This window comes from Salmo trutta, chromosome 31 (assembly GCF_901001165.1).
Source record: "Salmo trutta chromosome 31, fSalTru1.1, whole genome shotgun sequence".
NCBI lineage: Eukaryota > Metazoa > Chordata > Actinopteri > Salmoniformes > Salmonidae > Salmo > Salmo trutta.
The window spans coordinates 28,695,961-28,712,530 of record NC_042987.1 but is presented as its reverse complement, the minus strand read 5'-3'; the positions used below and the strand labels follow the sequence as shown (position 1 = coordinate 28,712,530).

Below are 16,570 nucleotides of genomic sequence, written 5' to 3'. Positions count from 1 at the left end.
AAAAATTCTAAAAAAGAAAGAAATTGAAAAGCGGTGCGTATTCACCCTCTTTGCCATGAAGCCCCTAAATAAGATCTGGTGCAACCAATTACCTTCAGAAGTCACATAATTAGTTAAATAAAAGTTCACCTGTGTGCAATCTAAGTGTCACATGATCTCAGTATGTATATATATATATATATATATATACACACATACATACATACATACATACATACACACACACACCAGTTCTGAAAGGCTCCAGAGTCTGCAACATCACTAAGCAAGGGGCACCACGAAGACCAAGGAGCTATTCTAACAGGTCAGGGGCAAAGTTGGAGAAATATAAAAAAATATCCAAAACTTTGAACATCCCATGGAGCACCATTAAATCCATTATTAAAACAAATAGAAAGAATATGGCACCACAACAAACTTGCCAAGAGAGGGCCGCCCACCAAAACTCACAGACCAGGCAATGAGTGCATTAATCAGAGAGGCAACAGAGACCAAAGATAACCCTGAAGGAGCTACAAAGCTCCACAGCAGAGATTGGAGTATCTGTCCACAGGACCACTTTAAGCCATACACTCCATAGAGTTGGGATTTACGGAAGAGTGGCCAGAAAAAAAGCCATTGCTTGAAGAAAATAAATAAGCAAACACATTTGGTGTTTGCCAAAAGGCATGTGGGAGACTCCCCAAACATATGGAAGAAGGTACTCTGGTCAGATGAGACTAAAATTACGCTTTTTGGCCATCAAGGAAAATGCTGTCTGGCGCAAACCAAACACCCCATCACCCCGAGAACACCATCCATGTTTTTCCCTGTCGGCAGGGACTGGGAAACTGGTCAGAATTAAAAGAATGATGGATTGCGCTAGATACAGGGAAAATCTTGAGGGAAAGCTGTTTGTCTTCCAGAGATTTGAGACTGGGAGGGAGGTTCACCTTCCAGCAGGACAATGACCCTAAGCATACTGCGAAAGCAACACTCGAGTGGTTTAAGGGGAAACATTTAAATGTCTTGGAATGGCCTAGTCAAAGCCCAGACCTCAATCAAATTGAGAATCTGTGGTATGACTTAAATATTGCTGTACACCAGTGGAACCCATCCAACTTGAAGGAGCTGGAGCATTTTTGCCTTGAAGAATGGGCAAAAGTCCCAGAGGCTAAATGTGCCACGCTTATAGAGACATACCCCACTATACTTGCAGCTGTAATTGCTGCAAAAGGTGGCTCTACAAAGTATTGACTTTGGGGGTGTGAATAGTTATGCACGCTCAAGTTGTTTTTTGGTCTTATTTCTTGTTTAACAATAAAAAATATTTAGCATCTTCAAAGTGATGTTGTGTAAATCAAATGATACAACCCCCCCAAAAAATATATATTTTTATTTTAGCTTGTAAGGCAACAAAATGCCAAGGGGGGGGGTGAATACTTTCGCAAGCCACTGTAAGGAGTTGGGAAGACAGCACAAACAGATCTGGGAACATGACTAGTTGAAGCACACATAATTTGGCCAGCTTGTCCTGGGCCAAGAGCCTCACAGCCTTTTGGATTTCATAGTTGAGGTTCTCTAAAAAACACATCTGGATTGATGCAAAGCCAGAACAAACTGCAGTCGATGGACTAAATCCCTGTGGCTGTTACAGTAACTATACTATAACACAGAACTCAGGCAGTTGATATGGTCTGCAAAAGTGTGTATTTGGTTGGTGTGTATTGGTTGGTTTCTAATGTCTTAAGCATATTATCTCTTGCAATATGCAGTGTCCTCTCACTGGAATTGAGCCTTTATTCTCAAACAAATGTTTTCGGTCATTAATTTCCTCATGGATCATCATTATCTTCATTTCAATGTGGGCACACACACACACACACACACACACACACACACACACACACACACACACACACACACACACACACACACAGCTTTAAACTGTGAGAAGACAGAAATGAAAAACAGGTACAGAGACAGGGAAGCAGCAGCATGCAGAGAAAATATGTTCTTCAGAAGAAAGAAATCTTTCAGAGGAGATAATAGCCTTTGAAAATCATGAGGAACCACACAGCTACCTTATACAGCAACCATTAGGAGGACTGTCAGCGGTTTCCCTCCCGCACACACCGTTGCCAGGCAGCTCGAGGGAAGAAACTAACAGATTAAAACCACATCTCTGGATCAGAACGATGCAGCAGAGACAACGGGGGAGCTGCTTCATTATTCATAAGCCTTTGTAAACAGGGGAGAGAAACTTCTCCAAGTACAAAGACACACTGGCCTACTCTCTCCCACGCTACACTGCACCACCTCCAGCCCTACACTGTAGTCACCTAGGAAATGACACACAAGCCAGTGATGTCTGTCCTTTGGAGTTTTTACTGTCACCAAGCGGATACTGAACCCTGGTCATCAGTGCAAATCGAGACCGTGTTAGCCCATTGAACTAAAGCCTTGACACTGGGATGCTTCAGGTCTCAGGCAAGGTTAGCTAAATCTGCATGGGCAAGAGAGGAAGTGCCAGGCTTTGGAAATGGAACCCTGAGGAAATCACTGTCAGCAAACAGTTTGACTTTGACTTTGACTCAAGGACCACAGAAAGAGTACCAGTGCTTTACACTCCATGTAAATGTGTGAAACTGATCTGAGGCCCGTAACACACTCCAGAATAGAGCTGGGACAATAAACCGCAAATTATCGATACCGACCAAACCGACCATTTATCAAGGACATTTTACTGATAACATTCCTCTAGTAAAGGCTACTTATCGTTAAGTTAGAAATAAAATAAGTCTGCTAATACGGAACGACTTGATTAGTGTAGTGTTGTGTTAGTTAGCTAGCATTTTTGTCATTTTAGTCAATAAGACTTTCGCAACGTAAGCTCAACTTTCTGAACATTCGAGACGTGTAGTCCACTTGTCATTCCAATCTCCTTTGCATTAGCGTAGCCTCTTCTGTAGCTTGTCAACTATGTGTCTGTCTATCCCTGTTCTCTCCCCTCTGCACAGGCCATACAAACGCTTCACACCGCGTGGCCGCTGCCACTCTAACCTGGTGGTCCCAGCGCGCACGACCCACGTGGAGTTCCAGGTCTCCGGCAGCCTCTGGAACTGCCGGTCTGCGGCCAACAAGGCTGAGTTCATCTCAGCCTATGCTACCCTCCAGTCCCTAGACTTCCTGGCGCTGACGGAAACATGGATTACCACAGATAACACTGCCACTCCTATTGCTCTCTCCTCGTCTGCCTATGTGTTCTCGCATACCCCTAGAGCAGGGGTGTCAAACTCATTTTAGCTCAGGGGCCACATGAAGGAAAATCTATTCCCAAGTGGGCCGGACCGGTAAAATCATGGTATATATATAACTTAAAAACAACAACTTCAGATTGTTTTCTTTGTTTTAATACGATCAACATAAAACATAAAGCTGGAGCCTGAGGACAGTGTGTCCACAATAGTACAAGCACAACATCACTATTAATCATAAAACACCTCAAGTTTATTTGAAAATTCTAAAGAAAAAGAACACACAAACACACAATGCCTCAGTGATTCACAAAAGTATATCACAGATCACAGAACTATATCAGGGTGTCTCATGCAGCACTTTAAGTGGGGTTGCATAGTTTATTTGACTCCTGATACCTGGCATCTTTTAGCTTTCACCAGCGCATCAATATCAGGCGTCACATCCTGAGTGGCAGCCAACTTCAGGATGTGATTCAAGTGCTTGTGCGTGAGCCTTGAGCGCAGCTTTGTTTTATTTATGCTCATTACAGAGAAAACTTGCTCACAAAGATATGTGGTTCCAAACATGCACAACAGTTTTGCAGCGAGGGCTGTCAAGTTGGGGTAACCTGGCAAGAGATTCTGATAAAATGTGTCCAAGCCAGCTGCGGCAAATTTGCCCTTCATATCCGAGTCACACTGCAAGTCTATTATTTCAAGTTGGATGCTGACGGGCAGATCAGAGGGATTCACGGTGAATGGCGAGCAAAAAACGTTGAAGTCTTTCTCCAGTTCACCAAAAATCTGAAAGCGTTGCTCAAACTCCCGTAACAGTGCCGTTATTTTATCTTTGAACCGCTTCATGTCTGCCACATGTTGGGTCGCGCACACATTTTTCAGACAGGGGAAGTGAGCTGCATCACCACCGGCGAGTTGCGTCTCCCACAATGACAGCTTCAACTTGAAAGAACATATGCTGTCATAATACTGCGTGATGACTTTGTTGCACCCTTGCAGCTGTTTGTTCAAGTTATTCAGGTGCTCTGTAACATCCACCATAAATGCAAGGTCCTGCATCCATTCTGCGGAATGAAATTCTAACACTGGTTTGCCCTTTTCTTCCATGAACTGTTCAATTTCTTCTCGTAAATCAAAGAAACGCCTAAGCACAGCACCTCGGCTTAACCATCTTACCTCAGTGTGGTATGGCAGGCCATGGATGTGGTCTTTCTCTCTGAGAAGGCTGTCAAACTGACGGTGATTCAGGCTTCTGGATCGGATGAAATTAACAGTTTGGATGACCACCTTCATGACGTTATCCATCTTTAATGACTTGCAACACAAAGCCTCCTGGTGCAAAATACAGTGAAAAGTCCAAAAATCACGTCCTCCATTTGCAGATTGCACATTCTCTCTGAACTTTGTCACAACGCCTGCTTTTTTCCCGATCATTGAGGGCGCACCATCTGTAGCCAGGCTGACAGCGCGGGACCAGTCCACTCCGACCCTGTCCAGCGTGCCGACGAGTGCGGTGAAAATATCAGCTGCTGTCGTTGTATCTGTCATCGGCACCAACTCCACGAACTCCTCGGTGATGGTCAATGTATCATCAACTCCGCGGATGAAAATGGCCAGTTGTGCAACATCTGTAATGTCCGTACTTTCATCAATTGCAACTGAAAACCCAATAAATGACTTTACTTTTTGCTTCAACTGGCTGTCCAAATCCACTGAAAGATCGGAAATCCTGTCTGTCAGGCTGTCTTGTCAGGCTGATATTTGCAAAAGCCTGGCGCTTTTCAGGGCACACAATCTCCGCTGCCTTCATCATGCATGTTTTTACAAATTCACCCTCACTAAATGGTTTTGAAGCCACTGCGATTTCATTAGCAATGAGGTAGCTAGCTTTCACTGCAGCGTCACTGATGTCTCGGCTGTGAGTAAACACAGACTGCTGTTTCTTCAGACCCGCCAACAGTTCATTCACCTTCTCTCTTCTCTGCTGTCCTTGAAAGTTGTCATATTTGTCGGCATGAAGACTCACATAGTGGCGACGAAGGTTATACTCTTTCAGCACTGCAACATGCTGTGAACACACCAAACATACAGCTTTCCCATTCAATTCCGTGAATAAATAGGAGGATGACCATTTTTCTTGGAACACTGCGTCCACTTTTCTCTTTTTTGACAGAGACATATTGGGGCAATGATGGTGCCAAAGCACAAAATGTTAAAAGTAGAAGCCGTAATAAATATCGCGGGCAAAACAAAGTAGCTCATCTGGACTGGCTGCACTTGCTTGACTTACTTGCTCTGCTCCGTTATAAACGGTTTGCTTGCTTAACACAATTGCTATTGCGCCATCCAGTGGACGCAATTGGAACAGCAGTTTCTTTTATTGAAAAATTGCAGCTCATTTTTATACTTTACAAAACCATCTCGCGGGCCGGATTAAACCCCTTTGCGGGCCTGATCCGGCCCGCGGGCCGGACGTTTGACACCCCTGCCCTAGAGCATCGAGCCAGCGGGGTGGTGGCACTGGAATCCTCATCTCTCCCAAGTGGACATTCTCTCTTTCTCCCCTGACCCATCTGTCTGTCATCTCCTCATTTGAATTCCATGCTGTCACAGTTACCAGCCCTTTCAAGCTTAACATCCTTATCATTTATCGCCCTCCAGGTTCCCTTGGAGAGTTCATCAATGAGCTTGATGCCTTGATAAGTTCCTTCCCTGAGGATGGCTCACCTCTCACAGTTCTGGGTGACTTTAACCTCCCCACGTCTACCTTTGACTCATTCCTCTCTGCCTCCTTCTTTCCACTCCTCTCCTCTTTTGACCTCACCCTCTCACCTTCCCCCCCTACTCACAAGGCAGGCAATACGCTTGACCTCATCTTTACTAGATGCTGTTCTTCCACTAATCTCATTGCAACTCCCCTCCAAGTCTCCGACCACTACCTTGTATCCTTTTCCCTCTCGCTCTCATCCAACACTTCTCACTCTGCCCCTACTCGGATGGTATTGCGCCGTCCCAACCTTCGCTCTCTCTCTCCCGCTACTCTCTCCTCTTCCATCCTATCATCTCTTCCCTCTGCTCAAACCTTCTCCAACCCATCTCCTGATTCTGCCTCCTCAACCCTCCTCTCCTCCCTTTCTGCATCCTTTGATTTTCTCTGTCCCCTATCCTCCAGGCCGGCTCGGTCCTCCCCTCCTGCTCCGTGGCTCGACGACTCACTGCGAGCTCACAGAACAGGGCCCCGGGCAGCCGAGCGGAAATGGAGTAAAACTCGCCTCCCTGCGGACCTGGCATCCTTTCACTCCCTCCTCTCTACATTTTCCTCTTCTGTCTCTGCTGCTAAAGCCACTTTCTACCACTCTAAATTCCAAGCATCTGCCTCTAACCCTAGGAAGCTCTTTGCTACCTTCTCCTCCCTCCTGAATCCTCCTCCCCCTCCCCCCCTCCTCTCTCTCTGCGGATGACTTCGTCAACCATTTTGAAAAGAAGGCTGATGACATCCGATCCTCGTTTGCTAAGCCAAACGACACCGCTGGTCCTGCTCACACTGCCCTACCCTGTGCTTTGACCTCTTTCTCCCCTCTCTCTCCAGATGAAATCTCGCGTCTCGTGACGGCCGGCCGCTCAACAACCTGCCCACTCAACCCTATCCCCTCCTCTCTTCTCCAGACCATTTCCGGAGACCTTCTCCCCTACCTCACCTCGCTCATCAACTCATCCTTGACCGCTGGCTACGTCCCTTCCGTCTTCAAGAGAGCGAGAGTTGCACCCCTTCTGAAAAAACCTACACTCGATCCCTCCGATATCAACAACTACAGACCAGTATCCCTTCTTTCTTTTCTCTCCAAAACTCTTGAACGTGCCGTCCTTGGCCAGCTCTCCTGCTATCTCTCTCAGAATGACCTTCTTGATCCTAATCAGTCAGGTTTCAAGACTGGGCATTCAACTGAGACTGCTCTTCTCTGTGTCACGGAGGCTCTCCGCACTGCTAAAGCTAACTCTCTCTCCTCTGCTCTCATCCTTCTAGACCTATCTGCTGCCTTTGATACTGTGAACCATCAGATCCTCCTCTCCACCCTCTCCGAGCTGGGCATCTCCGGCGCGGCCCACGCTTGGATTGCGTCCTACCTGACAGGTCGCTCCTACCAGGTGGCGTGGCGAGAATCTGTCTCCGCACCACGTGCTCTCACCACTGGTGTCCCCCAGGGCTCTGTTCTAGGCCCTCTCCTATTCTCACTATACACCAAGTCACTTGGCTCGGTCATATCCTCACATGGTCTCTCCTATCATTGCTACGCAGACGACACACAATTAATCTTCTCCTTTCCCCCTTCTGATAACCAGGTGGCGAATCGCATCTCTGCATGTCTGGCAGACATATCAGTGTGGATGACGGCTCACCACCTCAAGCTGAACCTCGGCAAGACGGAGCTGCTCTTCCTCCCGGGGAAGGACTGCCCGTTCCATGATCTCACCATCACGGTTGACAACTCCCTTGTGTCCTCCTCCCAGAGTGCTAAGAACCTTGGCGTGACCCTGGACAACACCCTGTCATTTTCTCCTAGTCCAGGCACTTGTCATCTCCCGTCTGGATTACTGCAACTCGCTGTTGGCTGGGCTCCCTGCCTGTGCCATTAAACCCCTACAACTCATCCAGAACGTCGCAGCCCGTCTGGTTTTCAACCTTCCCAAGTTCTCTCACGTCACACCGCTCCTCCGCTCTCTCCACTGGCTTCCAGTTGAAGCTCGCATCCGCTACAAGTCCATGGTGCTTGCCTACGGAGCTGTGAGGGGAACGGCACCTCCGTACCTTCAGGCTCTGATCAGGCCCTACACCCAAACAAGGGCACTGCGTTCATCCACCTCTGGCCTGCTCGCCTCCCTACCTCTGAGGAAGCACAGTTCCCGCTCAGCCCAGTCAAAACTGTTCGCTGCTCTGGCACCCCAATGGTGGAACAAGCTCCCTCACGACGCCAGGACAGCGGAGTCAATCACCACCTTCCGGAGACACCTGAAACCCCACCTCTTTAAGGAATACCTGGGATAGGATAAAGTAATCCTTCTAACCCCCCCCCCCCAAAAAAAGATTTAGATGCACTATTGTAAAGTGGTTGTTCCACTGGATATCATAAGGTGAATGCACCAATTTGTAAGTCGCTCTGGATAAGAGCGTCTGCTAAATGACTTAAATGTAATGTTAAATGTCTAACGGAACAATGATAGTCACAACATTGAAAGTAGTAGTAGTTTAAGGGGTAATATTTAAAAAATAACTGGTGCACATTAATGTTAAACTTATTGTTGAATTTACCGTTATCGTGATAATTCAGCCAATATATAGTGATATAGATTTGTCTATATCGCCCAGCTCTACCCCAGAACACATTCACACACCTCACCATCACACCTGCACTGCTTCAATGCCTCCAACAATGGATTGTTCAAGTGAGAGAAAACCATTTCCCCACTCTGCTAAGGAATGAGGCATGCAGGCCAGTGAACATAATACTCGTATATACTGGTCTGGTGCACATTGAACTCTTTCACTCAAATGGCAGACTATACACATGCACACCAGAGGCTGGTGGGAGGAGCTATAGGAGGACACGCTCATTGTAATGGTATCAAACATAAACATACCAAAACCACATATTTGATTCCGTTTCATTCATTCCATGCATTACAATAAGACCATCCTCCTACAGCCCCTCCCACCAGTCTCCTTTGATGCACACCTGACAATAGTTGACAGATTATTTTGACTGAGCAGAATGATACTGCACTCCAAAAACAGTACAGGTTGCTGTATCCAGCGGGCACTCCAGAACCAATCGACTGTGTCACAGAGAGCCTGGTATTCAGTAGAGCAGAGGGAAATATTCTGTAATTATGAACAACACAGCAACAATAGCCAGTAGGCTACAGTGTTTCGTGGTGTCTTAATGTCCTTGAAAACCAGAAGTAGACTAGGAATGTTTTTTGTGAAACGCATCAGAAAATAGAGAAGGTCATTTTAATGTTGACAATAATAGAAAATCTTTCTTGCATCATCTTCAAATTCTCAGCGCACTTACCTGGGTATAGACTGCCTGTGTGTTTTGTGCTTAAGGTTTAGTGTGCAAAGAGCAACAGTAAAATAATTTGGGTCGTCTAGTTACAAACTCAAATACAGTCATTGGCCTATAAAAGTAGCCAACAAAATTATGAATAGTGTTAAATACAGAGGGTTCCGTTACAGTTCACTGTCAGATGAGGTTGCAGTACAGTTGCCATCCTGCATATATACCGCGCCGAGATTTGCCCTGTGCGCGAGCGGCACACGACGTCTTAGCAACAAAGTTGCATCCCCGGCAATATGCAGGCGAGCGGCTCGTGCCATTGGTTAACCTCCGCGGCTTCGATTCGGACGGCGGACCAAAATAGCAAAGCTAAGTTAATGCGGAGTTGAGGATTTCACACAGGATTGTTATGTCGTAGCTAGCGTTCATCATGTCCCATAGACCAACATTTTCTAATCAATGTATTTGGATGGCAGGTGGAATGCTCAAGGAGGCTCGAGAACGCGCTAGAATTAGTGGTCAAATTAACACCCTGATACAAAAATAGACTTAAAATCCCTTTTCCCTGTTGTTTTTACAATATTTTAAAACAATTTCCCGTTATACCATAGAAATATCATGTGCCGGCCCGGTAGGATATCTGAGCGTACAATTTCTCACCTATGCTATTGCTACACACGCAGTTAATGTGCCATATTTATTTAATAACAGACCCCATCAATGTGACACACTTTACTTCAATGAGCCTACGTTAGGCTACTCACCGTAATAAAGGGAAGGGACGTCCGTTTTTCTTGCCATTTCACTGTGGACGGTAGAATTGTCTGGTGTGTAGTGGTGCGATGGCATGGATGTTGGGAGTCAATGAACACTCCCGTATTTGGCTCCAAGTTTATAGGATAGATCCTCTCACCTGTGTGAAGCTAGCCACAATAAGGATTAGCCACAATTGTGGAATTTGTGGCTCGCCTTCAAAATAAAAGTCCCTAATTGAAAGCGATTTAAACGGATGCCATATGCCATATTTGGACAATATAAAGAATGCTGAACAAGGTCGGAATGTTGTTATAATTTCCACAAAATAAAATAATTGGGTCATTCCTTCCAATTGGTGCCTTTTCTGTCGCCAGGATATATCACTACTTATTTAGTGTAAAATAGTGTCAAATGTGGATCCCAAAAGGCTTTCAATATAAGGTAAGGTGTCCTTTTTACCTTAAAACCACAAAATATGAATATTGAAAGGGAATTTTATGCATTTTGAACAAGTATTTTATTTCAGTTGATTGAGTTTTTGCCATGTCCCCAGGTGTTATTTGTCAAGTTCCACAAGAAATAGAAGCCATAAAATAAAATATTTAAAATACAGACTTACCTATGGATCTTGGGTCCATGAAACGGGGTATTAGCCTACTCAGTTACTCCAACAGATTACAATTCTGAAGCGTTTATACAAATAACGTTGTAGCTCTTTGTGGGACTTTGTGGGACTGTGAAACCACATAGTAGGTTTACTGGTGATCTTTTGTGTCTCATTTCACAGTGGTTTCAGAGTCCTACAATAAGAACTAGGACGCTAACATTTGTGAAAGCTCTTCACAGCTGTATTCTGTTGGTGTCACTAAGTAGGCTGATGCCCCGTTTCATGGACCCAAGATCCATAGGTAAGGTATTACAGTGCATATAGTATGCCCCCAATGCAATACTAAAGTATAATACATCCACAGATGCCCCCAATGCAATACTAAAGTATAATACATCCACAGTGTGATTAACAGATTTAGCTTTTTTGTGTTTTGTTGAATTGATGCACTCACCAGCCAGTGTATCACCCAAATCAAAGACAGTTTTCTCTGCTACCGCATGGCAAGCAGTACCGGAATGCCATGTCTAGGACCAAAAGGCTCCTTAACAGCTTCTCTCCCCAAGCCATAAGACTGCTGAACAATTAATCAAATGGCCACCAGACTATTTACATTGACCACCCCCCCATTTGTTTTGTACACTGCTGCTACTCGCTGTTTATTATCTATGCTGTCACTTCACCCCTACCTACATGTACATGTCGACCAACCTTTACCCCCGTACATTGATTCAGTACCGGTACCCCCTGTATATAGCCTCTATTTTATTGTGTTACTTTTTATAATTTTTTTACTTTAGGTTATTTGGTAAATATTTTCTTAACTCTTCTTGAACTGCACTGTTGGTTAAGGGCTTGTAAGTAAGCATTTCACAGTAAGGTCTACACTTGTTGTATTGCATGTGACAAAAAGTTTGATTTGATTAGGTACACCACCCCGTTCACGAAAATTAATTGCTCCCTACAAGACAGTGAGTCACGTGGCCGTGGCTTGCTATAAACACAAGCAGACAGGCATCAAGGCATTCAGTTACTGTTCGATTGAACATTTGAATGGGTAAAACAAGTGACCTAAGCGACTTTGAGCGTGGTATGATCAACGGTGACAGGTGTGCCAGATCCAGGACCTCAGAAACGCCCACCCACCCTCCTGGGCTTTTCACGCACATTGTCTGAGGTTTACAAAGAATGGTGTGATAAATAAAAAACATCCAGTCAGCGGCAGTCCTGTGGGCAAAAACAGCTTGTTGATGAGAGAGGTCAAAGGAGAATGGCAAGAATCGTGCAAGCAAACAGGCAGGCCACAGACAGACAAATAACGGCGCAGTACAACAGCAGTGTGCAGAATGGCATCTCGGAACGCACAACTCGCCGATGCTTGTCACAGATGGGCTATTGCAGCAGACAACCACACCGGGTTCCACTCCTATCAGCTAAAAACAAGAAGAAGCGGCTACAGGGGGCACGCGATCACCATCACTGGACAATTGAGGAGTGGAAAAACTTTGCCTGGAACATGACAGCGAGTTCAGTTTACTAGAGTGGCCTGCACAGTGGCCAGACCTCAACCCAATAGAAGATCTTTGGATGAGATGGAATGGGTTGTTCGCAGCATGAATGTACCGCCTTCCAATCTGAAGCAACTGCGTGATGCCATCGCATCAGCATGGACCAACATCCCTTTTGGACATCCCTCCCCCTGCTACTACTTTCCCTATTTAGCCCATTCCCAATGCCCCAGGGCAGTGATTGGGGACATTGCCCTGTGTAGGGTGCCGTCTTTTGGATGGGACGTTAAACGAGTGTCCTGACTCTCTGTGGTCACTGAAGATCACATGGCACTTATCGTAAGAGTAGGGGTGTTAACCCCGGTGTCCTGGCTAAATTCCAATCTGTCCCTCATACCATCACAGTCACCTAATCATCCTCAGCTTACAATTGGCTCATTCATCCCCCCCGTAACTATTCCCCAGGTCGTTGCTGTAAATAAGAATGTGTTCCCAGTCAACTTACCTGGTAAAATAAGGGTTAAATAAAGAATATGAATCTCTGAATCTGGAACATTTCCAACACCTGTAGAATGCCCTGAAGAATTCAGGCTGTTCTGGAGGCAGGTCTGACCCGATACTAGATGGGTGTACCTAACAACATTAAGACATTGTTTATCAATATCTAGTTCAAATATGACATCATTCCACTATTTGTATCCATTTGAATTACTTTCAATGGGGGGACCTCTATTTTGAAGGCTAACTGCAAATTCCACTATTGTGGCTAATCCTTAATGTGGTTATTTTAGCACAGGTCTGCCTCACCTCTCCCTCCTTTCTCCCTAAGGATGCATGCACATACATAGCTCAGAGAGCCAATTTAGGCCTAGCACCTCTCAAATTTTGTAACAACACGGAGAGCTCAGTATAGCTCCGCATTGACATAATTGGTTGATGGTAGGTGAGGGCGGGAGGTCCTGTATAAAACACAAACTCACTTCCTTGACAACAGCTCTGCGAAGGTTAAGAAGTATGAATGCCCTGACCTCAGAGGCCACATCACCATAAAGGCGCTGCACGGTCAATCTGTGTCTGCATTGGCCGTGCAGCATTTACGGTGATATGGCCTCTGCAGAAGTTAGGGCATTCATACTTCTTGCACTTCACAAAGCAGTGCAAAACTGTTGAGGGAAGTTGTCAAGGAAGTGACTGTGTTCATACAGAACCTCTCACCCTCACCTTGTCAACCAATCATCAACCAATCATGCCAATGTGGAGCTATACTGAGCCCGCCACATTGTTAGAAAATGTGAGAGGTGCACCGCGATGCGGTATGGAGCTATTCCCTCCGCAAGGCAATCAAACAAGCTAAGTGTCAGTTTCGAGACAAAGTAGAGTCGCAATTCAACGACTCAGACATGAGAGGTATGTGGCAGGGTCTAAAGTCAATCACGGACTACAAAAGAAAAACCAGCCCCGTCGCGGATCACGATGCCTTGCTCCCAGACAGACTAAACAACTTCTTTGCTCGCTTTGAGGACAATACAGTGCCACTGACATGGCGCACTACCAAAACCTGCGGGCTCTCCTTCACTGCAGCTAACGTGAGTAAAACATTTAAACGTGTTAACCCTCGCAAGGCTGCAGGCCCAGACGGCATCCCCAGCCGCGTCCTCAGAGCATGCGCAGACCAGCTGGCTGGTGTGTTTACGGACATATTCAATCAATCCTTATCCCAATCTGCTGTTCCCACATGCTTCAAGAGGGTCACCATTGTTCCTGTTCCCAAGAAAGCTAAGGTAACTGAGCTAAATGACTAACGCCCCGTAGCACTCACTTCCGTCATCATGAAGTGCTTTGAGAGACTAGTCAAGGACCATATCACCTCCACCCTACCTGACACCCTAGACCCACTCCAATTTGCTTACCGCCCCAATAGGTCCACAGACGACGCAATCACACTGCACACTGTCCTAACCCATCTGGACAAGAGGATCGCGGTGCACCTGCTGTTCATCGATTACAGCTCAGCATTTACCACCATAGTACCCTCCAAACTTGTCATTAAGCTCTAGACCCTGGGTCTCGACCCCACCCTGTGCAACTGGGACCTGGACTTCCTGACGGGCCTCCCCCAGGTGGTGAGGGTAGGTAACAACATCTCCACCCCGCTGATCCTCAACACTGGGGCCCCACAAGGGTGCGTTCTCAGCCCTCTCCTGTACTCCCTGTTCACCCACGACTGCGTGGCCAATGCACGCCTCCAACTCAATCATCAAGTTTGCAGACGACAGTACAGTGGTAGGCTTAATTACCAACAATGATGAGACAGCCTACAGGGAGGAGGTGAGGGCCCTCGGAGTGTGGTGTCAGGAAAATAACCTCACACTCAATGTCAACAAAACAAAGGAGATGATCGCGGACTTCAGGAAACAGCAGAGGGAGCAGCCCCCTATCCACATCGACGGGACAGTAGTGGAGAAGGTGGAAAGTTTTAAGTTCCTTGGCGTACACATCACGGACAAACTGAAATTGTCCACCCACACAGACAGTGTGGTGAAGAAGGCGCAGCAGCGCCTCTTCAACCTCAGGAGGCTGAAGAAATTTGGCTCGTCACCAAAAACTTTTACATATGCACAATCGAGAGCATCCTGTCGGGCTGTATCGCCGCCTGGTACGGCAACTGCTCTGCCCATAACCGTAAGGCTCTCCAGAGGGTAGTGAGTTCTGCACAACGCATCATCGGGGGCAAACTACCTGCCCTCCATGACACCTACACCACCCGATGTCACAGGAAGGCCAAAAAGATCATCAAGGACAACAACCGCCCGAGCCACTGCCTGTTCACCCCGCTATCATCCAGAAGGCGAGGTCAGTACAGGTGCATCAAAGCTGGAACTGAGAGACTGAAAAACAGCTTCAATCTCAAGGCCATCATACTGTTGAACAGCCATCACTAACATTGAGTGGCTGCTGCCAACATATTGACTCAACTCTAGCCACTTTAATAATGGAAAAATTGATGTAATAAATGTATCACTAGCCACTATAAACAATGCCACTTTATATGTTTACATACCCTACATTACTCATCTCATATGTATATACTGTACTCTATACCATCTACTGCATCTTGCCATCTTGATGTAACAAATGTATCACTAGCCACTATAAACAATGCCACTTTATACAATGTTTACATACCCTACATTACTCAACTCATATGTTTATACTGTACTCTATACCATTTACTGCATCTTGCCTATGCCGTCCGGCCATCACTCATTCATATATTTTTATGTACATATTCTTCATTCCTTTACACTTGTGTGTATAAGGTAGTTGTTGTGAAATTGTTAAGATTACTTGTTAGATATACTGCATGGTCGGAACTAGAAGCACAAGCATTTCGCTACACTCGCATTAACATCTGCTAACCATGTGTATGTGACAAATAAAAATGTATTTGATTTGAGCTCATTTTGGCCTCGCCATCCCTCTGGAGGCTCCGCAATTGCGTCACACCATCCATACGGCGCCTCTGACCACATACGTAGATCAAGCATAAATTGGCTTTAAATGCTGCACGGCCAATGCAGACATTGGATTGACCATGCACTGCCTTTCAGCGTGCACTGTTTAGAGCATGTAACGTCATCAAGAGAGCCAAGGAAGGGATGTATGGGCATTGCGCACCTTAGAGAATAACCTTAATCACTTATGATTTGCATTGTGAAATGTCTGTTCTGGAATACAGTATTCCCACATAAATGAATGCATTTAAACTATCAAAGTTTATGGAATACAATTCTGTGCAAGAGAAAAAAAAATGTTGGTACCAGACTAGAATTTGTTGCACTGTATTTCAGGCTGCTAGGCTTCTGAGGGTTACAAGAACGGTCTATTCCCTCTGTATGACCAGTGACCTCTAGTGAACAAAATGTAGTATTGCAATGTCCCAAATAATCTCACCTACACTACATACAAGACTATGCAAATCTACACCAAGGTCAGCATCAGTTGAACATTATTTCACATCAGTTATGATAAAACGAGATCAGTATCAGTAAGTCAACTGTACTTAACAATATTGCAATTCTCTCCAGATGAGACAACAAACTGAGTAACAACTGAAAGGTCAGGAGGTTAAATCGGATATTTAAAAGATTATCTAATACATTATATGAATACATCAAATCTCCCCCAGATGTATCCATTGTATTTGGAGACATCTGGGTTTGAATCCAACTGTTGTCATTCACTAGCCTGGCTGATGTGCTGACCGACATGGTACACAGTGAGGAGAGTGATGTGCAGTCCGAGTCTGTCCCTTTAGTCAGGAAAGTCATTGACAGGACTAGAAAGGGTTTTAAGTTCTCCACAAGATGGGGCTATGATCACACAATCACCAAGTAAACACATTTA

General features: G+C 45.6%; 1 protein-coding gene across 2 annotated transcripts in view; it reads right to left on the bottom strand.

Annotated features, from left to right (window-relative positions):
- Positions 1-10,159, bottom strand: part of slc44a5a (solute carrier family 44 member 5a) — a 74,252-nt gene extending 64,093 nt beyond the window's left edge. For both annotated transcript variants that reach the window (XM_029725939.1, XM_029725940.1), the window contains exon 1: positions 10,057-10,159. In XM_029725939.1, the coding sequence (XP_029581799.1) occupies positions 10,057-10,141 (85 nt within the window). In that variant the 5' untranslated portion in view covers positions 10,142-10,159. The remainder of the gene's footprint in view (positions 1-10,056) is intronic.
- Between the last annotated feature and the right edge of the window lie 6,411 nt (positions 10,160-16,570).